Source organism: Anthonomus grandis, chromosome 6, assembly GCF_022605725.1.
Source record: "Anthonomus grandis grandis chromosome 6, icAntGran1.3, whole genome shotgun sequence".
NCBI lineage: Eukaryota > Metazoa > Arthropoda > Insecta > Coleoptera > Curculionidae > Anthonomus > Anthonomus grandis.
In genome coordinates this window covers 31080407-31104852 of record NC_065551.1, presented here as the reverse complement: position 1 = coordinate 31104852, position 24446 = coordinate 31080407, and the positions used below count along the sequence as shown (strand labels likewise).

At 31.1% G+C, this 24446-nt stretch overlaps 2 protein-coding genes across 4 annotated transcripts in view; one reads left to right on the top strand and one right to left on the bottom strand.

Moving 5' to 3' along the window:
* The window catches only part of LOC126737192 (uncharacterized), a 47420-nt gene extending 41991 nt beyond the window's left edge, over positions 1 to 5429 (bottom strand). Inside the window, exon 1 of one of the 2 annotated variants that reach the window (XM_050441956.1) lies at positions 5276 to 5429. In XM_050441956.1, the coding sequence (XP_050297913.1) occupies positions 5276 to 5348 (73 nt within the window). In that variant the 5' untranslated portion in view covers positions 5349 to 5429. The remainder of the gene's footprint in view (positions 1 to 5275) is intronic. The other variant, XM_050441958.1, reaches the window with a different exon arrangement.
* LOC126737191 (tachykinin-like peptides receptor 86C) overlaps positions 1 to 24446 on the top strand; it is a 133249-nt gene that overhangs the window by 65685 nt on the left and 43118 nt on the right. For both annotated transcript variants that reach the window (XR_007660968.1, XM_050441953.1), the window contains exon 2: positions 16325 to 16547. Coding sequence is in view for 1 of the 2 variants with exons in the window: in XM_050441953.1 (XP_050297910.1) it covers positions 16452 to 16547 (96 nt within the window). In the remaining variant the exon portion in view is untranslated. The remainder of the gene's footprint in view (positions 1 to 16324; positions 16548 to 24446) is intronic.

The window sequence follows — 24446 nt, the reverse complement described above, 5'->3', positions numbered from 1 at the left end:
ATTGGCGCGACTTTTAAATCGGAAGATACAAATACAGTATAAGTAATTGTTTCTTGTAAATCTTATATCATTCTATTTAGTGTGTACGCATGTAATAAATCAGTTGATTATTTTTATGCATTGAGTGTTTTAATTCACACCTACATAAAGAGCAAAAATGTAATAATACCGCTTCTCTTGGTTATATAACAATATTCATTTATATTTACAAACAATTTAGATAAATTTCCTGATTTATTGACATAAACTACACAAGGCAGGTTATGTCAATAAATAAAAACATATAATTGTTATTATGTTTTTAATAATCTGGGTAAGATTCGGAACGTTTATCACATAGATTTATTTTTTAGGATTTGTACCAGTATAGTAAATTTATTCGTAGGCTCTTAACTAAAGTAGACATATTAGGAGCAAGGGTCAGCTCCTTGATGCGTCTCTCTCTCTGAATAATAAATGTTCAGTTTATCCCTTTTTTTTCCTCGTTTTAAGGATAACGAAAGATATTTACCAGAAACTATCAAAAAATCACTTATCCTTATTAGGTTATTCAATTTATCTACTTTAAGGCTTAACTGATTTATAATTTAAGCAATAGAGTTTACAAGTAAATGAAATAAATAACTAAACAATTTCAATATTTCATTGAGAGGACCTACTTAAGTAGATATTTTTTTAAATAAATTTATAATAATTAAATGAGGCTCTAAACATAAGAAAATACTTCTTTTTAAATACATCATTAAACTTGAATTTCATGGAAGCCTTATAAATAAATATGACGAACTTAGAATCACAAATGCCTATGTCTAGGCATAACCATGAATTAGCTATCCTATTATAATATATACATATCTGGAAATTAGAAAGTTTGGATTGGTAATAATAACTCGTAGGGCATAACAGCCGAATTAAACTTTTTTACACGCATTTCCAATATATTGTTCAAATGTAAAAATTTGCTTTTGAGTTCCAGAAACCTACTAAAGGATCGCATGGTAATAAGTTCATTGTTCAAATGAAGTTATTACCTGAAATGTTATTAGTTATTACATTTAAAATTAAGGATATTTGCGTCACACCAGTCTTCTATTTTCAACTTTTCTAAGTTCAACAAATCTGTTCTTATATTAGCATCCATTTGAGCAGCATCTCAGTTATGCCAAAGGATAGCGGTATTATCGGCAAACTATGTAAATATGTAATCAGATATCTGTAATTGTGAAAGATATTTCAAGTAAATTATGAAAAGTAGAGAATCAGCACTAATCCCTGCGGTATACCTATATTTATATACGTTCACGCTCACGCAGTCAAATGCCTTTGACAAGTCACAGAGTACTGCTGCTGCAACCTCACCAGTGTTTAGACTGTTATAGAGGAGATATAGAAAAATAAAGGTAGCATTTTCTGTACACATATATATTTACAAAAGCTAAACTGTTGAAAACATAACAGGCCAAGCCTATTTAAGAATGAAACCATCTTCACCTTAACATGCCATTCCACAATCTTGGCCAAAGTAGGCCAACTATAAAAAAATATCGTAAAATAAGATTTTACTAAAGCACCTTAATTTTTTTAACACCCTGTAAATTTAGCCTCAAATTAGATAACCTATTCATACCTGATTGGATGATACCTGGATATAACATCTCTAAAAAAGCTATGAACAATTTCTTGGAATTAACGGATCCAAAATATCAAAAGTTGTTTTTAAATCAAGGGTTTCTCAATAAACTAGTAAATAAATATAATCATTTACTTCTTGTTCAATCAAAATATTTGATAAATCCCAATTAAATTAGGTTAAATCAATAGTTTTATATCTATGGCTTGTTATTCACCAAATTTTAAATGTACTAAAGTTTTTCTTCGTATTGATAACTGTTTGTTGATTAAACTTATTAAACAATAATAGTATAGTAAACAGCCCACAAATATATAAATTATAACCATAAATCTCAAATATTCCCAAAATAAATAACACAATATGTACGTCCTTTAATTTATGACACATATCGGTCTGGATATAATAACATACGCCTCTCAAAACTTACTAAACCGTAAATAGCAAACAGCCCAAATGTAATATTCGTCAATCTTATTTGACGTTCCATTTGACCACTTTTGTATTAATTTATGAAATTTATACTTGGAGTATTTCATTTAATATGTTGTGTTAATTTTGAATGTTTACAAATTTATTCAAACTATTATTTTTTTATTACTAACTTTAACGAAATTACCGACCGTTGATTTTTCCAGTGGCTAATCATTTTGTGGCTTTTATTGAAAACGCGATACTTCTGCGAGTAAACATGATACTTTCAATGGTTTGCTTGAAAATATTGGTGTGCATGTTAAGAACATAAATTGCCTTATATAAGAATTAAGAGTTAGGCATTGTCCAAAATATTGGCAACACCATTTCCTCTTATCTGTCCTTCAAAATATTTCTTCAAAAGTAATACATTCCCCTGTCAAAGTCAGATGTTTTATTGTAAAACAACGACGTAACGTGCGCGTGGCCATCTTTCGCCTTTAAGTACCTCTCTAATGATCGATTCTCCAACCTGTATATAATTTTCATTTACATTTACGACACGGCATTATTAACTATGGACTAAGGTCAATAAATTTCAGGGTATTCTAATTGAAAGATATCTAGTAACGTATGTAGAATATATTATGTTCCACTTGAAAATAATAAATGCTTTACGTTAATTGAAATATGTGAAGTATACAGGGTCGTCCATCGAAAACATATACAGCAAGGCATGCAGCACAGGGTGGGAAGGAACTCTCTGGCAAGATCCAAAAACACGTCAAATTTGTTTCTGAGGGAGAAAATTTGATTAACTATTTTGAAAAACATGGAAAAATGTACAAATCAATTTAATTTCAGTTCAAAATTTACGACAGTAACTACACTTGGGTGAATGATTTATAATGAAACTTCATTCATAAAAGTGCACAAATAGAAAAATACCATTAATTGCTCGTTCAATCACAAGTTTGCAAAAGTGCAAGCGACGATCAACGTCATCTTCATTTAGCACTAACCGAATCCTATGGAAGGGAAGAAGTTTGATTTTTTTTTTAAATATTGGACACTTGAGTTTAGAGCACTATCCATCGCAATGTGCCCCAGTAATGTTTATATAGTACAAGAATTATAAGTTGCCTCTTTTTCTTATGAACAGAGCCTATTTCGTGAAATTTAATCCTGGATTCCCGAGCAATTTTTCCAGAAATATGTTTGTCCGTTGGTTACACAGTTCTGCGATTTTAGCATATTCATTGCTTTTAAAAAAGTTCTTTCTTTCTCTCTTACTATTCCTGGTAGAGAGTTCCTGTGTGCATGGCAAAATGTTAGATGAATGGGTTAGAACATGAAATAGTTTATTATTCCTTAGGAACGTTTGGAAGATTTTCAGAAATATTACGGTCTGTAATAGTGCATCATTTCTAGGTTCTGTTTTTTCCCTATTTAAGGTTTTTCCAAACCCCTTGTCCACGGTTCTTCCAACAAATTAACCAAGCTATTGTATAAGTTCTAAACTGCTACTAATATGCTTCAAACTTCTTCGGGATTTGCAGGATGCAAACCAGTTGCTCTAGCCCTTTACACAATCTATCCAGTAGGCTCGGAAAATTATCCTTTAGGTCCACGTATAGCCTTGAAAACAAGACTCCATTTTCCACTGATCGAGAATCTCTTTCCATTTTTATTTTCATTGTGGCGAATACATGGGAATAATGGGACGGGAGTTATGTAGAAGTTCTTTGCACCCCATGCATCTATCACCCTTGGTGAAAAGTGGCTTTCCAGGTTGTCACTTGGTTCTCATTGGTTCTCGTGGATTTGACGTAAGGCAGAAAAAGCTCGAATAAGTTCATGTCGAACTAACCGCTCGCATATTTTGTTCATCCACTTTGCATCCAATTGGCATCAACATTCAAAGCTTTATTTACAACCATTGGTGGTACAAGTTCTCCATTGGCATTTCCACAAACCATTAATCTAATGGTGATACAGGAACGCTCCTCAACTCTTTCCACTCTTTTCGCTTGCTTACCTTGGCACCACCATCTTCCTGAAGCCAGGATTATCAATCACCGTCATAGTTATACAAGTTTGAGTTTTTACTTCTCTAATTGCTAAATCAATATTACTAAAGACATTTAAAACTTCATCACGATACACTGATTCTCTGAATGTATTTATTATTAAAGCCAGGTAAAAGTAGTAATGTTACCGATTAATGCCCTCAGCTCTTAAGGCTTCTTAACTAACATCTTATAAATAATTCTAGGAGGGGACTAATCTACTACTAGACTAATCTAAGGACAAGGGGTTTTATTTAAATTCTATTTAGTCTCTATATTCTCCAAATTTTGTTCGTTTTGTCTCCTAGACGTTTTAATTGTCTTTACAATTTTAGTATCAAAATAAATTAAAAAGAGTTCTCTATTATATTCTGATTTTCCCGGTATACTTTATTGAAAACGTTTTTTATCATTATAACCAAATATATGCCATCCTATATATTCCTTTGATCAATGAATAACTTCATTCCACAATCAATGCGAGACTAATCAACTAATTAACTATTTAAAGAAATATTGAACAAAACTAAATTGATTCTCGTACAAAAAGTATTATACTCGTAGAGATATAATCTGTTGTTGATAAAAAAGGTCAATAGAAAAATAACAGATTTATATTATTTTTATACGTTAATAGGAAAATATGCACTTTAGCAGCAAATTTTAAATCAAAACAAGCAAAACTGCAATACTGCAAACAGAGTGGAGACCCGGATTGGAGCGCACTCAAATTATAAATTTGTCAGCACATTAATTTTGGCCGGTTTTTCTTCCTGATTTATTTATCGGTTAGCCCAATAAAAAAAATCCTCCTTTGAAATACGAAAATGTCAGAACAGTTTCCAGCATTTTAAATTAGTTGGCTTTTTGAGAACGTTTTATTTTTGTTTGTTAAAATCGTAAATCTGTCTATAAGGCAACTTTTTAATATTTGTAGGTGGTCAGAAGTAATGCAGTCATTTATCGAGGTTTACATACATTTAAAAAATGAAATTCTTGAATATTTTAATCTTGAAAACTCACTCTTTTGTAATATATTAGCCATAAGGGTATTGACTTTATCGAAACTTAGTTATTAGGCTCAACATATTCGATGTTTGTCATACGTGTTATGTGTGTGTCACACGTGCAAACATCAACCAAATTTGTATTTGATACTTACCTTGACTCATAATACCATTTTTATAAAACCCACCACAATATACAAAGAACACTAATAATAATTTAAAAATCATTTGGCTTACATGACAACGTACTATCGCGAAATAATGATACTCCGGCAAATGCTAATGGAAATAAGATCGGGTTATCCGGGAGGTCACCAGAATAAATTTACAAAATTATATTATTATTTTTATGACTCATAGTCTATCAATTAACATTAAAAGTGTTTTATAGTATATATAATTGAAAAAGCAGTTCTGAATAGACTGCGAAGTCAGCAATATATAGATGCTACTATTTTGAAACATGGCAATTCCATTTATATTTCTTGAATTTACGCAAAAATTAAAAAAGCTTTTGATAAGAACTATTGATTCAAAGAAAGAATGTATATTATGTGAATAAATAGAAAGCCGGTAATGTTAAAACTTAATTTAAACTCAAAATATTTAAGGAAACGTCTTCGAACGCAATCTCTTCTATGATAATTTTGTACTTTATCGGTTTCCTTATTTTATCTTTCATTAGGTGACATTTCGATTACGAACTGGCCCTTTCGATGTATTTTTTCAACATTTATTGCCCATTACCTTTTTAATTGATCACCGTTTTCGTACTTCTCCTTTTTATAATGCTTTGCAGCTCTGAAATAATAGCCTTACTGAATCCAGCGCTTCCCAGTTTATGGACCGTTTTTATTCTGGGATCAGGTGCTTTTTTTGGCTTGATTGAAATTTAACAGTAAAAGGCGAAAGCGCGTTTTATTTGTCCCAGTTATTCAAAGGGATAACATATTGAATGATTTCGAAAGTTTATATAGTAAGTTTGCAGTATTGATACATGTTGAAGCGTTTTAGCGCTTAGGTGTGAATTAAAAGAATCGAAAATAGTCAACTGGATATGTTCATTTTTACCGTATTTATTTACAACTTTTTATGTCTGATTTAAATCTCGCCCCAATATTCCGAACTTCATTGTACTGAATCAGCGCCGATACGGCTCCTTATATACTTAGCTGACCATAATTTCGGAAGATTCGCGGGCCTGCGAGACGTCGTGCAAGTGGCATACCGTTTCTCGGCGTTTCTAATATCGTTACAATTTATTAATTAAATAATAACAGTTTCTTACGCAATTTAAAGAGATCACCGCTATGTCGATGGCACATTTATTATTTGGGACAAAGCTAGCGAACTTTCTCAAGCACATTAATAATATTAGGCCATCAAGTCCACGATGCAAATGATTGGAAACTGAGTCGGTACTGCCCTTCTTAAATATTATTGTAAAGAATAATAATGGATGCCTAACGTTACCCTTCACATACATCAAGACTTACAGCAGAACAGGTATCCAAGCAAACTTCGTCTTCTTTCATTTCATTGCCTTATGTGTTTTTGACGTTGGCTATTAACAAGGGAATTTGGAAGGCTTCTGAATAGTTAGGTTGATTCTAGTCGAAACTTAATATGCTTCATAATATCTCCGAATATATCTGATATCTGAAGAATGCAGCAATATAAAGGGATATCCATTTTATGCTTGGGAAAGTAAAGGTAAATAAAACACACAAGATATTCAGATGGAGACGAAATTTTTATTTTGTTTTAAAGATTGAATCATTCCATTATATGTGAAACACAATATCATTTACATGTCCACCGCGGGACCTCTGACAAACTTCGATCCTTTTAAAAAAATTTCCAATCACTTTTCGGCACATTTCAGGTGATATCTCGGCTAGAACTTCACGAATGTTGGCTTTAAGTTGTTGAAGAGTTTGAGGGTTATTGGTGTAGACACAATTCTTCGCATAACTTCACAAAAAAAAATCCGAAGGTGTGAGATCACAGGATCTTGGGGGCCAATAGATATCACCTCATCTTGAAATTAAACGTTCTGGAAACTTCTCTTGCAAAAGAGCTCGGTTGGCCTGTGTTGTGTGACTTGTGGCCCCGTCCTGCTGGAACCACATGTCTTCCAGATCTTTTTCTTCGATTTTTCTCCAAAAATAATTGGTCAACATATTTCCATACCGCTCAGAGTTTACTGTTAAGGCTCTCCCACGATTGTTTTCAAAAAAATACGGACCAATGACACCACCAGACCATAATGCACACCATACAGTCACTTTTTCGGGATGCAAAGGCCTTTCTACGATCACCTGAGGATTTTCAGAACCCCATATGCGGCAATTCAGTTTATTTACGTAGCCAGACAGCGTAAAATGAGCCTCATCACTGAAGAAAATTCTGCTCGTATGAACATCAGCAGCTTGTTGTTCAAGCGAATGTTCTGCGTTGTCCAGGGTCTGTAGGCTTAAATTCTTGAGTGAGTTGGACTTTGTACGGATGGAGCTGTAAATCCAAATGCAAAACTCGCCACAGTGAGCCGTAAGACAAACCCAAATTTTGAGCACGCCGAGGAATTGACAAATTTGGGTCTTCCTCCACACTTTGAGCCACAGCAGCGATATTTTCAGCTGAACGAACGTTACGGTGATTCACGTGCCTTACAATATCAGTAACCGATCCAGTCTCTTCAAATTTTCTTACTGTGTTCGAAATTGTTTGCTCTGTAGGACGATTATGTCGACCTTAATCAGCTCGTAAAGCTCTAAACGTTGACACAGGGAGATCACCATTTTTATAGAACAATTTAATAATTTTAGTACGTTGTTCGACTGTTAAACGATCCATATTTATAAATGGCAATTACTTCAAGGTAGATTCTATTGTGATCCATGCATTTGCTTTATAGAATGAGACTAGGAAGAGATAATACTTGACCAGTCCTAATTTCTGGTTCCATTGAAATTTTGCTTGTAAACCACTTTTACAAATTGTTAAACGCGTTTCCCTCCTTTTCAATTTGTGCTGTTATTTCTGTTGACTGATCCAATTTCGGCTGTGGTTCCAAGGTATGTGTATGTCTCTACTTGTTCTACGTTTTGGTTGCTTAATGTCAATTGCATCGGAGTGTGTTGTTTCTCATCAGCAGAACCATGCCTTGACTTTAATTGTAGTTCTAGTCTATATTCTTGACTTGCTCTGTGTATGCTTTGCACGAGTCTTTGAAGCTCGATGAGTATTTATCCATTCAATTTCAGAAGATTTATTCAGAGTTATATATTAAACAAAAGCATAGATATGACTCATCCCTGTCGTACACCCTTTTTAACATTTATCTTTCCACTGTGTACAGTGCACATCCTCATCTCAGCACTTTGGTTCCAATATGAGCAGATCCTTGCCATCAATATGCATCTTCCTGCGTTTATTCCTGAGATCATTTTCCTAAGTTTAATGAATGATGAATATTTAATGAATTTATGAGAAGAAACTATGTTCTAAAATTTATATCTATAACTCTGTTAGTTTAAGAGATAAGATCAATTGGTCCCTGGATTTCCACTTTTTTTCAAATTCCAAGGCTAATCTTCTAAAAGTTTTTGAAAAAATCTTTGCTTTGAGGAAAATCCTGAAATAGGTGTTTGATAAATTTATTAGAAAAATCTGTCTTTCGAATTTCACATTTTTAACTTTCTTAATTTCAGAGTTATGACCACTTTGTTCATTTGATTCCCATTTTTTTAAAGATTTTTTTCCAGCTTCCAAGACTAAGGTCTTTACTTTTAAAAATTTTTTTAGAAAATCCTTAAATATTTACTAGAAGAACCTGTATAACAAATCTCGTATTTTTAGCTTTCTTAGTTTTAGAGATATGAGCACCTTGTTCCTTAAAATTCCAATTTTTTTAAAAACATTTTTTTGCAATTTCAAGACTAATAACTCTATTTTAAAAGGCTTTTGAGAAAAGTCCTGAAGTAGGTATGTAATGAATTTACTAGAAGAATCTGTGATATGAATTTCACATTTTTAAGTTTTAGAGATATAATCACTTTGAGCCTTGGAATCCCAATTTTCTTAAAGAAAATTTTCTCAACTTCCATGACTAATATCAATACTTTTAAACGTTTTTGGGAAAAACCTTGAAATAGGTGTCTAATGAATTTATTAGAAAAAGCTATATTTCAAATTTCACATCTTTAACTTTTTTGGTTTCAGAGATTTGAGCACTTTGTCCCTTGAAATCCCAATTTTTTTAAAGACGTTTTTGTCAAATTCTAAGACTTATAACTCTATTTTTGAAAGTTAGCAAATTAGTTTGTCAGCGAGTTTTTTTGAAAACTTACATGAAAAAACAAATACAGTAAGAGTCTGTTACTTGGAATAAATTTGATAATAAATAAGCTCGTCGATTGATTAAATTGAAGAAGTGGTGTCGTTATTTTGGACAAAGCGTAATCTTCAGTTCCCCAACCTGTATAAGAGTTTTCTAGCCAATTACTTTTTTCACTAGTAAGATATTTTCTACCTGAGTAAGTAACTCACTAACTTACTAGCTAGTAAGTTAATTACCTAAAATATGTCTGATATATTTTCGTTGAGTTTTAGGCAGTATGTTTAATTGGCACGAATGTGCTATTGATATGTTTTAGTAATGAATAATATAGATTCATAGGTTTCGCATAAACAATATTTCCTTTTATTCTAATGAATACAATAGATTTTATAAAAAAATACGATCATACCATTTGTGTAACTCCATATAAAATGTTAAGGCCCCTTAAGATGTCTAATTCCTTAATAATTTTTTAAACGTCAATGGACGACGGCGGCTATTACAAAGCTCCTCGGTAATTGTCCAAATTAAATAATAAATAGTGTAACTTTGAGGTCAAAGTGAAGGATATAATGTAATCGTGTGTTAAAAGTGGTGTGAAAAAATTAAAGTTCAGTATTAAGGTAAAATTGAGAAACTGTAAAAAAGTTTGTTTTATATTGGATTCACCAAAAAATCCTGCAGTTAAAAGAACAGATTGGGAAAAGGAAAAAAGCTTTTGTGAGTCAAATAGGGCAATTTGACTTGTAAATGAAATCGGTATTTTTCCCTTTTTACTGCTTTTCTATTAAGGTTTAGATTTTATGGTTATTTCCAGTCACTATTCGTAATTAACTGTTAGTGAATTTCGGGGTGTTAAACTTAAATTAAAATCTATAAATAGTCTTTCTATTTATTACTTCCGTATCCAGTTGTTCATTAAGTTCTAGTTAATTTTACTAATAGACGCTATCCGCCAAGCATCTAATCCATTCAGCTCTCGTATTTTCTGTATATAGCATGCCGGGTTTTACAAGCCGTTTGGCAAGCTTTTATATTTATATAACACCGATGTTCACAATTATTTTAAATCCGAAATAAAAGGGCTTTCAATGTACTTAAAGGCGTAAAATATATTCAGTGCAGCCGCTGAATTTGATTTCAATACCTCTGGGTTTTATTTTTCTGTTAGTATTTTGCAAGAAATCCATTTCATGTCGTTTGTTTTATTTGGGAAAATGTTACGTAAATGACGTGGGATTATGTAAAAGGAAGTTTCGAGTACAGTGGCAAAAATATGTAGAAATATTACACAAAATTCGACCTGACTATGACAAGGTGTCTTTAGAATATTCATTAATATACAGGTTGGGGAATCGATCATTACGCAAAGAGAGATGCACGCACGCATGCGCTTTGTTATTTGCCTACTACGTTATGGTTTGTGAAGACGACGTTAGTAAGTCTTTGGATATCAGTGCTTTATAGTTTATTCTTATTATAATAACGCTTTAATTTTAATTCCGAGAGAGAATAGATTTTTCAGTTGGATCTATTGCCAACAGTAGATAAAGAACAGTCTATAGAGACACAGAATAGAAAAATTGAAGAACAACTACAACTACATATTTGAGTAATAATAATTTGATGTATTGTTTTATTCATAGTTCATTTATTTTGTTGATATTTGCAGTAAGTTTTACTAACCACAATTTGGTCTTTTGTGCGATCAATGCAAGTAATTTAAGGCACAAAACACAATTCGCTCCAATAAGAAATTTTAAATCTTTTAATTATCACCTCTTTCAGTCCGAACTATGGATTTTAGTTTAGTAGTTCCCTGGAACAACATTCATTGTTGACAGAGATAGAGCACTTGCAAATTATAAAAAACCTAATTGAAGAAAATAATTTCTGCACTAATTCCAATAAATATAAAATCCTAAGCAAACTTGGTCAGATTTGAAACATTTGAACCTGAAAGTAACCGAAAGGCATGGTATTCCTATGTAAATTGCTTATGTTGATGTAATTTGTAAAAATATTATTGACTCACCGTCGATTTTTACACGATTTTAATCAAATGTCTGATACAAGCTTCAGTTTTTATTCCGTGACTAAGTATGAAATTTGCCAGTGCCTCAATAAAATTAGAACAACTGCTACGGGATATGACGAAATTAACATAAAAACATTAAATTTATGTCTTCAATTTATTTTACCCTACATAGCTCACGTGATACCATTGCCTTAAGTATGGAATATTTCCCTCTGCGTGCAAAAAGGCATTGATTATTTCAATTCCTAAGGTAGTGAAAGTTGAGTCATTGCAGCAACTACGTCCTTAAAGTATACTTCCCTTATTATTCAAGAGTCAATTTTGCTTACACAGTTATCTACATATCTAACAGCAAATAAAATTATTCCTTGTAATCAATCAGGTTTCAAAACGGGGCGCATAAGCAGCACAGCACTATTGACTATACAGGGTGGCCATTTGAAAACGAAACAGAGCCTATTTTGGGTTCCTCAGAACATTTGCGAAAAAATCCTCGGACCCGTCAATTTTTTATTCAAGGAGGAACCATTTTTTTGCTAGTTTCGCCCCCCTGAGGGCAAAGCCCTAGCGGGGGTGACAAGGGCCCCCAAAATTTTAAATGGAACGGGGGGTCGAGTGATACCTTATTTTGAAGGTATTTTTATGTGCACTATAACCCTAGAGTTTTAAATCGTTACTATTTGCCTAGTCGACACAGGGGCTAATAAAAGTTACAAAAAAATGTTAAAAAGTAAAATTTTAAATAAAGGGCTTAAAGACAAAATCAATCAAGTAAATGTTCAAAATGTTGACCTTCGACTTCCAAACAATAATACAGGTTTTGTTCAAACCTTTCCCGTACATTTTGCAAAATTTCTGGGGTAATTTGACGACATTCATCAATTATTCTTTGTCGCAAATGGTCTAGCGATGTTGGCTGACTAGCATAAATTTTAGTTTTTAAATGGTCCCATAAAAAAAAATCTAACGGGCTTAAGTCCGGGGAACGAGGAGGCCATTCAATAGCTCCTCTTCTTCCAATCCATTGTCCTGGAAACGTTTGGTCCAAATATTGACGAACCCTTGCAGCATAGTGGGGTGGCGCCCCATCTTGCTGAAATACTAAACGATTTTCCAAGTTATTTTCTAGTATCTCCACTAATGCTGGATGAATTGTATTTTCTAATACCTCCAGCTACATCTCTCCTGTTAAATTGCCAGGTAAAAAAAAGGGGCCTACGATATGTTTACCAAAAATGCCAGCCCAAACATTTAATTTTTCAGGATGTTGTGTATGCACCTCACGAAATATTCTGGGATTTGAATCAGCTCAATAGCGACAGTTGTGACGATTCACAGTACCGTTTAGGAAAAAGGAGCATTCGTCAGAAAAACATACATTAAATAGAAAGTGTGGATCATTGGCGGCTTGTTCAGATATAATTTCACAAATTTGTACTCGCCTATCAAAATCGTCTTCGTTTAGTTCTTGTACGAGATGCATTTTGTACGGTTGAAACTTGTTTTTTTTTTAATATCTTCTGAATGCTACTTCTCCATGCTCTGCTTATCAGACACGGTTGATAACTCCCTTGTGCTCAGTGTAGAATCTTAAACAATATGGCCTAAAATAGCTACTTCTGAAGCTTCATTCACCACTGGATTATCCATTTCGCGCTTTTTATTAGCCACACACCCAGTTTCCCTAAATTTTTGAACCAATTCCAAAATGTACTTGCGATGGACCTGTCGATTAGGGTGTTGTAGTGTATTAAAGAGCTGGGCAGTTCTATTAGCATTTTCATTGTTCGCAAAGAAGAGAGAAATTATTTCAACCCTTTCAGCAAGTGAATAAACCATTATCACACTCAATTTTGTAACTAACTAACTTTAAAGAGCTATTTGTTTGACACACTATGATCTGACAGCAGTAATTGACAACTACTACTAAACTTCAAAATGTTGCTATAATAACAGTCTCAACAATAACCAAGAGTTCCCTTGCAGAATTGGCATAGATACCTACGGGTATTAAAAACAAAACAACAGAAAGTACGGTTCACAATTTAGGAGAACAAAATTTTTTGTATTTATTTAACTGCTAAATTTATAAGCATTTTTTTTCATAACAAATGTCACCCCTGCTAGGGCTTTATCCTCAGGGGGGCGAAACTAGCAAAAAGATGGTTCCTCCTTGAATCAAAAATTGACGGGTCCGAGGATTTTTTCGCAAATGTTCTGAGGGATCCAAAATAGGCTCTGTTTCGTTTTCCAAATGTCCACCCTGTATATACTTATGATATAAATGCTAGTTTCGATAAAAAGAAATTAACTGCACTAGTGCTTCTGGACTTTAGCAAGGCCTTTGACAATCATGAGTTACTGTGCTCTATGTTTTACTATATAGACCTCTCTAATAACACAGCAATATAGTTAAAAAAACTAAGGGACTGAATGGAGTGCCTCAGGGTTCCATACTAAGTTCATTTCTATTTAATTTGTATACGTTCTGTTTTAGAAAAGCTTTTTTGTCTTATAGCAGTCAATTCTATACTGACTCCCTCTTTTTTATCAAATAGAAGTTATGAAGCAACTTCTGCAATTAATTATTATTTAGCAACTTTTAGTAACTTATCTATAAGAATCGCAATTTAATCTTAAACTCCTCCAACTTTGTTGCTATTATTTTTGGCAAAAAAGCTATAAAGAGAAATTTAAGGGAACACATATATTCATGATATTGCTATTAATGATTTACCTTTACTACTTAAAGAGTCAACTAAAAATATTGGTCTTATAACAGATATCTTCACCAAGCCTACATTTATCTAAGATCCATATTTCAACATCATTTGTTTTGTAGCAACTAAATTTCTGCGATGTAGTTTATGGACCTTGCACTACTTCTCAGGTACCCGATCATAAAATCTAAATACAATAAATCTGAGTGGCTTAAGATGACACAACGGCAACAGCTACGTAATGTATAAACACTGATGTATTTAGATTCTACGTCAGAAATCTCTGAACTTGCCTGTAATGCCGTATTGAAAAACCACAACGCAATAGAGCATACGAAATGTATGCGTGAATGTTGCCATATTTCGTCTTTAAGCAGCACACTGTGCGTAATGATAGATTCTCCAACCTGTATATATTTACCTAAAATTCATAAAGTATATATAATATTTTTTCCACAGTAGTGTCCACATATCCGTCCCTGTATAAAAGAAATATAATTTTATAGACTTGAAAAAAGAATTGAAGCTATATAAGTTCCTTTCTACTAATTTCAGAATCCCGACTGACCATTACTAGTATATAGAAATTATTCTCAGGCGATACTGACTTTAAATAAGGTGACTTTTTGTCTAAGCCTAATTGCAGTTTTTTTAATAGTGTCAAGAAAATAGAAAAGCCTTCCTGGAAGAAATAAAACTCCCTAAGAACAATTACGAATAAAAAGTTTCCGGCGTCGACTAATTCCATGCCGTAACAGACAAGGGAAAATAGAATAACTGGAAAAAGGGTAATTTTATTTGCAATTCAGATGGGTTGTAGATATTGGCCTAGTGCAGGCTTATGTTATTAAATCTGTTCATTCCGTAAACAGATTCTTAAATTGGAACGCAATAAGGCACTTTATAGGAAAATTACTAAACGGGATAGTTTTAAAGCAGTTTAGTGATTATTTATTTTTTTTATGGATAAATTATTTATTTTTATGTTTTATTATAGATTTTCAGAGCATTGAAAGTTTGTAATTTCTATTATATTAAATATTTGTTAAAAATAGCAATTATTATTATCAAGACTTTTGAAAACAGTAAAAGTTCTGTTTTGATTTCTTTATACTAATTAGTAATCTAGAATTAATAATATACGAAACGGATGGTGGGGAATTTACATTTCTTTAAATAATTATTTAACTATTTCCTGTATTGCTTGTGTAAATTTTGTTCCAAAATTGGATAGATGTAAATATATACTTACATCCAGATCTAACGTATTTAGCAAAAGGAACATTCGTAATTTTCAGAAAAGCAAAAGTTTACTAAAATATCTTCGAAACTGCATGAGAAGGTAGTGACTGTAGAATAACTTAAGAATTGGTAATCAATGGCGAATTTCAATAATATGATTGATAATCGAAGAAAATGTCTCTTGGAAATCTAATGGAAATCTAATCCACTTAAATGGGACACCCTTTATAATAATACATTATTCAATAGCACTACTTTAGGTCAAGTTAGTTTGGAAATATTTCAACAATAATTTCAAATAAACATATTTAATAAAATCGATATAAACATTTTTAAATCCTGACCTGTACAGCTATACACACAACACTTGGAAATTTATTGATTTTTACTCCAGGGTAAAGTCAAGTATAAGGAAATATTTTACTTGCAAATTTACCTCGAAATCTAAATATTAGTCGGATAATTATTTTTATAAGTACTTTGTAATGAAAAAAGTCTTATTTTTTTAATAACCGATGATGTCTATTAGACCATTTTGTTAGAATTACTAATTTTCCAGAAGACCCACCACCATAGGCATAATAGCTAATAACTTGCTACAGCAGTGACTGTTGACCTATTTTCTTGTTCTATATTAGTTTAAAAACTAGGTTAACATTTTTTAAGTGTTTTTCTTTTAATTAGAATATTTCGCTATCTCAAGAAATCATTAAAAAAAACTTCATAAAACATCAAATTAATATTACTTTCCTACTCTCTTTATGTTTAAATTATTCTAGCTACTTTACAGGACCTTTAAGGTCTGTATCTCTATACGATTTAATATAATTAACAAATAATATTAAGTATGTCTTTGTTTTAGATTATCTCCGCACTAAAGAAAAAAAATCACAAAATGCTCGCTAAAATTACCAGTCAAGATGACAGCAGGAGAGATGCAGTAAGATAGGATGTCAGGAAGAAGCTAAAAACTTCGGCGTATTGGCGGAATGACGCTGATTCTTTCCGTGATTCTGACGATTATTTGCGCTATAGGAATCGCTTTTAACGGATACACAGTTCTCGTTATACTTCTAACTAGGCAGGTCAGTAAACATTTTTTTTATTTTTATCTTTAGCTCGATGTATTCAGAAAAAATCCAGAAGTTACTTGAAACAACGGAATTGCAATTTCTCTCAAGCATAATCAATGTATTCTCCATATAACGAGCAATTTTTTAACATCTTGATGTAAACAGATGATCACCGCATTACCAAGATAGCGATCTGCATGTAGCGTCAACTAGAGGTTAACGATCTCTATAAAGAATAACGATAAGCCATTGCCTTATTCACCCGCATAACCTTTTATCGAAAACTTTTAGGTGAGTTTTATTAAAGAGGCTTAGTAGCATCAGTAAGAATGTCTACTTTAATTTTTAAAAAAAATTTTAACTTATAGCTCCCATGTATAATAAATTCTAGTTCCGTATGTCATTCTTACACATAGACGTAAATATAGTTTCCACTAGGAGCTTACTCACCTCTATTAAGCCACGTGCCTTGCAGCGTTGGGTGCAATTAGTCAAGAAAACGTCGACACCGTAACCTTGTTAGGTTACAACGTTGCGCTAAGGGCTCATATTATTTATGAGTATGTAAGATAAACTTTTGTGACAACATACTTTATTGCAGATGGTGTAAAACGATATTTAATACACTATGCAAGTAGTAGTTGTATCCAAATATGTCAATAACTTTTATACATAAGGATGCAATTTAAAAAATTGATAAACATTGTTCTCTAAACTTATAATAACTGAATTATTTATTAAATCCAAATAATTCAAAGTATAAGCATACTAACATACCAAAAAAGGCAGAGGTTCTGCTATAAAAATAATGAAAATAATCCTATAAAAATTGTCTTACTTTTTCTTTAATCCAATTAAAATTGTAAATTAAAGCATAAAAGCTTAAGTTATTACCTGTTTTTAACGAGAATATGCTTCCTCTCTCAAAAATTCTTTTAGGTTAAAAATCTTCATTGAATGACTGGGGTTGGTTGGTTTAAAAAAAGGTCTTAAAATGTAAAAAATTATATCTAGCTTTAAAATTCCAAAATAGTGTGTTTTTTTCGATTAACATGTTACCCTTAAATCTTATATCATATTTGTGTTGTAGTTGTTTTATAGTAAAAGTCGAGAAGATAAGAAATAATTTTAACTATACCGGGATTTAGTTAATAAAAGAAAGCAAATATGCCATTTTCCTAAACAGGTATATGCAGCTACTTCTAAATCCCATGCACAGCACAGTATGTGGATATTTAGTCTCTAAAACAAATATCCTATTTGAGTTTCCCCAGATTATTATATAATAGGTAAGTTGAGATTGGACATCTTATATTATTATAAAATTTTTGATGAGCAACCCTATATTTATTCACTTACTACAAGCTGTTATACCGGTTTAGAGCTAGGCCTCTGATCCAACCTTACTCCCAAAAATGATAGAGTTCCAGTAGCCCTTAACAAGCAAAAAATAAACCACCTGTATTTTAGACACATTTAGCAGAAGACTATTTGTCATAAAGCAGCCTCCCGACTCTTTTAGTAATAAAATAGCCATTTAAATTTTATTCTATTAGAAAATGTGTATTGTGTGCATTTATGTTATGCATTAACATGTCTTGTAGCTTTTTCTTGCAATTATTATTTATCTTTATTATATTAATATTCAAACCATTAAAATTCACTTTTTAAGAGTATATATACATAAAATTTAGAGAAGTAGTTAAATGTACAGTACAGAGTAAATGTTTTTAAATTTTAAATGAAATTTTATCAAGTTAAACACGGCATTAACGAAAATTAAACATAAGTGTTTCATTTTAGTAAGTGTTTATGACCAAGAATAATTCGAGAAATGACTGCGAGTATGCTATTGCATATTTTGTAAAAAATATGTAGTAATTATTTGCTGTAGATAACATAAAAACTGAAAATGTACAATTGGTTAATATTTATATAAAATTTATTATTTTTTAAAATATTAAAAATTCTAGGGATGTTAAAAGGCAAATATTTATTAAATCATATTTGACTGAATTATAGAAAAGGATAATAAATAATAAATAAGGTCTTTATTGCACCAGAATGTATCAAGACAAAAAAGTCTGATCTAGGGCTAATCAACTTAACCTACAATTACAAAAAAAAATGTATTAAGTTATATAGATAGGGATGATAAAAACTGATAAATAATATGAAAATAAGCAATAACATAAAATATATACAGGGTGTCCCAACCGTCACCGATAAGCCGATAAAGGGCAATAGACCAGGTGCTCAGGGATTCAAAAAAAATCTATCTTGAGTACTTTTAAAATTATAGGCATTCATAGAAAAACCGAAAAAAATTGACACTGTGGCTACAAATTTTCGAATTTCTTAACAATTTTTTTTTATGTAACCCTAAATGGAGAGGCACTTATTATATCTGCATAAAATTGTCCTACCGCACCATGTAAGAGAGCTAGAGTCTAAGCACTTTTAGTCATTTGAGGACTATGCCTAGAATGACTTGTGTGACCTGTAAATTTTGTTTTAAACCTATTTGTACCATTACTGGCCCTGGAGCTCAGCAATTTTTATTGCTTGTGATATTAGTTTTAGGCGTCCAGATTGTAGCAGCAATTTTTCTTATATTGGGAACTCCTTTGAGTTTTAAAGTTAATAACGAGTTAGAAAAAGGCACAGGTAAAAATCTTCGCTATTTGGAGATAAATACATTATTATTAGTTTTAGAAGTATCAAATACCTTGCTAGTTTTACTTGTATATAAAGGAGAAACATTATAGAGTGCCAACGTTCTCTGGCAGGCACCTTTCCAATTTATTTTGCAAAACAAACTTAAAACTTTCTTGTTAAATAGCTCTACTAGTCCACCTTATAGTTTAAATGAAATTTACTCGAGTAGTCTTGAATAAATATCGAAATGTACTTCTTAAAGTAAAGTTTCTTTGGCATGTTTAAGTGTTGTACCTACTATATAAAATAAACTGTAAAATGTCCTAGATATTTACTTGGTAAGTATATATATGACAAAGTAAGTTCATATAAGGTTTTAGGAGCTTATTAAACATTCGTTCTCTTTAAAAAAAATTAATTAAATTCCGCAAACGTCCGCTTATTTCCAATTTAATCAATATTTCCATAAGTTAAATTCAGACCAAAGCATTTATCGAGCCGAGATCCCCCTTTAACTTAAAAGGTTGATTTAAATTTTCCTATCTAGATTAAATATCTAGGAAAAGTCAATGAAGTAAACGCCAAATTAAACCCGTAGATCTTGACGATTTTCTACAGACAATTAGACGAACCCTATTTCTGTTATTTTCTTAACTTTGGGAAGGTTAGAAAATTATTTCACCGCTAGAAAGCAAAGTTATAATTAATTTAAGATTGATATAATTTAAATTTTAATTAAATGTTACTTTTGAAGAAAAATAATTTTAACCTTAATATATTTGTAATAAAGTACTATTTTTTTACTAAAGTGAATACGTTAAATAAGTTAAACGTTTAATGTAAAGAGTATTTAACCTTGTCATCTAAATTCTACTGGGCTTCCGCTTGAAGTAGTTTACTTTATTTTAGCATTATTAAGGTTTCATTTTATGAATGAGTATTAAAATTATAGGTGTATTTAATTTTATTATATACCAAGTTTTAATGAAAAAAACTGAATTTGTGCACGTCATTTGTTAGCTTTTAAAATATTGCTTTTATTTAAATTTTCAGATGGTTCTGGTAAAATAGCCTCTTTCTTCCTAAGACAACTATATTGCATATAGATTGTATTATTGGCATACTTTCAAAAATAAAATATACATTTTTCATAGCCAAATTTGAATCATTAAGATCCAAATCCTCCGTTGCGTTTAAGATCTTGCTCCTTACTTAATTCATGGCATAAACTCCGGCTTGGAAATAAGACTTTTCTCATAATCTCTCTCTTCAGTCGTGGTAAATTTGTTGCATGTTTTTCGATATCCTCGCATATTGAGGCGACGTATCAATTTATCAATGCTAAGTTTTTTGTTGATGGTTTTGCTTAGTTTTCTGACTAATGACTCTTAGTCTTCAATCTCCTGTATCCTTTTTAAATGAATCTTCTTATGCAGATTTTCCTGACACGGTCTTAAACATACTTACCATCGTTTTTTTTTTTTTTTATTTTTTAGAGAGGTTAAAAAAATCTGCAAACAGACACCCCGGGCCGGCCCGGGATAGTGTGGGGTTAAGGCTTTTTCCAGCCCCGACCCACTAAAAACCATTCCTCTAAGTCAATTTTTCAGGGAAGCACACTGGTTACATGCTTTGTCAATTTTATTCAAGGGAAAATGCACACTTATACATGCTTGGTCAATATTTTCAAGGGAAAATGCACACTTATACATGCTTGGTCAATATTTTCAAGGGAAAATGCACACTTATACATGCTTTGTCAATATTTTCAAGGGAAAATGCACACTTATACATGCTTGGTCAATATTTTCAAGGGAAGATGCACACTTTTACATGCTTGGTCAATATTTTCAAAGGAAGAACACTTTTACATGCTTTGTCAATATTTTCAAGGGAAAATGCACATTTATACATGCTTGGTCAATATTTTCAAGGGAAAATGCACACTTTATACACGCTTTGTCAATATTTTCAAGGGAAGATGCACACTTTTACATGCTTGGTCAATATTTTCAAGGGAAAATGCACATTTATACATGCTTGGTCAATATTTTCAAGGGAAGATGCACACTTTTACATGCTTTGTCAATATTTTCAAGGGAAAATGCACATTTATACATGCTTGGTCAATATTTTCAAGGGAAGATGCACACTTTTACATGCTTTGTCAATATTTTCAAGGGAAAATGCACATTTATACATGCTTGGTCAATATTTTCAAGGGAAAATGCACACTTATACACGCTTTGTCAATATTTTCAAGGGAAGATGCACACTTTTACATGCTTGGTCAATATTTTCAAAGGAAGAACACTTTTACATGCTTTGTCAATATTTTCAAGGGAAAATGCACATTTATACATGCTTGGTCAATATTTTCAAGGGAAGATGCACACTTTTACATGCTTTGTCAATATTTTCAAGGGAAAATGCACACTTATACATGCTTTGTCAATATTTTCAAGGGAAAATGCACACTTATACATGCTTGGTCAATATTTTCTAGGGAAAATGCACACTTATACATGCTTGGTCAATATTTTCATGGGAAAATGCACACTTATACATGCTTGGTCAATATTTTCAAGGGAAAATGCACACTTATACATGCTTGGTCAATATTTTCAAGGGAAAATGCACACTTATACATGCTTGGTCAATATTTTCAAGGGAAAATGCACACTTATACATGCTTTGTCAATATTTTCAAGGGAAAATGCACACTTATACATGCTTTGTCAATTTTTTCAAGGGAAAAGCACACTGGTTACATGCTTTGTCAATATTTTTTACACGTTAGTTAGTTAAGTCTAGTCAAGTCACGTCAAGTTGTAAATCTTTTTAATACGTTAAATAAACCGAAAAAGTACTTCTTACAATCTAAAAAGGACATTTTCAAATAATGAAAATTAATGTTTAAGATGAAATACGAAACCTATACATCACAAATGTGTTTGCTGTGTATCTACGATTGGATATTAATTTTTTTAAATCCCATTGAATTGTCGTTATAAGAACCTTTATTTCAATTATATTATAAATACAAAGCAATTTCAATAAGGAAATTTAACGCATAAATTTCCTATAGAGAATCCCCAAGATTTTAATAAATTCTAAATTCTTTTTTTTTAATAAAATAAATATTTTGTTTGTCTATTAGAGGCCCCATAATGATGTTGCATTATCACGATTCTGTTTAGAGTGCAGATTTAACGAATGATTCGGCTTTTTCAGAGAGAGAACTAATAAAGAGGAAATTTAACGCATAAATTTCCTACAGAAAACTATTAAGATTTTAATAAATTCTAAATTTCTTTTTTATAAAAATTAGGTTGAAGTGCAAATTTAGCGAATAAATCTGCCAATAAATATTTTCTTTCTTGTTTATTTAGAACCCCCTTGTTTAACTAACATAATCTTGTTTAAAGTGCAGATTTAGCTAATTAAGAAGAGAAATTTTAATGCAGAAAATTTAACGAATAATTTTCCCATGCTCCCTTAAAGTATTAAAACATAACCACATAGAAGAAATAAAAATCACAAAATCGAATAAATTTACAAAAAAATTTTTGGAAAAATATTTAGAGTGATGTAAGAGTACAAGAATTTCTATTTATATTTTAAACCCTTTATTAGTTTTATTTAATTGTGGATTTAGCGAATAAATCCACAATAAACTTTTAATAAAAAAGTTTTTCAAAAGAAGTTTTGAAAAAACATTAGAATTTAATGAAATCTGTATTTGTATTGTAACCCCTTAGCGATTTCATGTAAATATGTAAATTTAGCGAATAAATTCACAGAATTTTTACTTATGTCTTAATTTCCCCTTAATAGTTTTATTTAATTGTGAATTTAGCAAATAAATTCACACTTTCTGAAGAGACTTAGAATTATAGTTTTATATAACCCCTTAGTGATTTCATGTAAATGTGAATTTAGCGAATAAATTCACCTAAAAATTTAGAAATTTTTTTATAGACTATGAGAATTTCTATTTATATTTTAATTCCCTTTTGATAGTTTTTTTTAAATGTGAATTTAGCGCATAAATTCACCGACATTTTTTAAAATCTTTGAAAAAATCTTTAGAGTCTGAAAATTTCTATTTCTGTTTTTCCCCTTTTAATAGTCTTATTTAATTGTGAATTTAGCGAATAAATCCACAAGAAACCTGAGAGAAAACATTTTCAAATTTAATTTTGCAAAAATTTTTGACTGTTTTTGAAAATGGAAATTTAGCGAATAAATTTCCTTAAAAAAATGTTGTTACAACTTTAAAGTTTGTGTTCAGAAAATTTTGAAAAATATTCGTAAAATCCGTATTAGAATTTATTAAAACCCGTATTTGTTTTATATAACCCCTTAGTGATTGCAGGTAAATGTGAATTTAGCGAATAAATTCATCTAAAAATTTTTATAGACTATGAGAATTTCTATTTATATTTTAATCCCCTTTGATAGTTTTTATTTAAATGTGAATTTAGCGAATAAATTCACAGATATTTTTTAAAATTTTTGGAAAAATCTTTAGAGTTTGAGAATTTCTATTTCTGTTTTTCCCCCCTTAATAGCTTTATTTAATTGTGAATTTAGCGAATAAATCCACAAGAAACTGAGAGAAAACATTTTCAAATTAAATTTTGCAAAAATTTTTGACTGGTTTAGAAAATGGAAATTTAACGAATAAATTTCCTTAAAAAATGTTTGTTAAAACTTTAAGGTTTGTGTTCAGAAAATTTTGAAAATTTTGTTTTAGATAACCCCTAGGTGATTGCAGGTAAATGTGAATTTGGCGAATAAATTCATCTAAAAATGTTTAGAGACTATGAGAATTTCTATTTATATTTTAATTCCCCTTTGATAGTTTTATTTAAATGTGAATTTAGCGAATAAATTCACAGATATTTTTAAAAATTTTTGGAAAAATCTATAGAGTTCGAGAATTTCTATTTCTATTTTTCCCCCCTTAATAGCATTATTTAATTGTGAATTTAGCGAATAAATCCACAAGAAACTGAGAGAAAACATTTTCAAATTAAATTTTGCAAAAACTTTTGACTGGTTTAGAAAATGGAAATTTAACGAATAAATTTCCTTAAAAAATGTTTGTTAAAACTTTAAGGTTTGTGTTCAGAAAATTTTGAAAATTTTTAAAATTTTGTTTTAGATAACCCCTAAGTGATTGCAGGTAAATGTGAATTTAGCGAATAAATTCATCTAAAATTTTTTATAGACTATGAGAATTTCTAT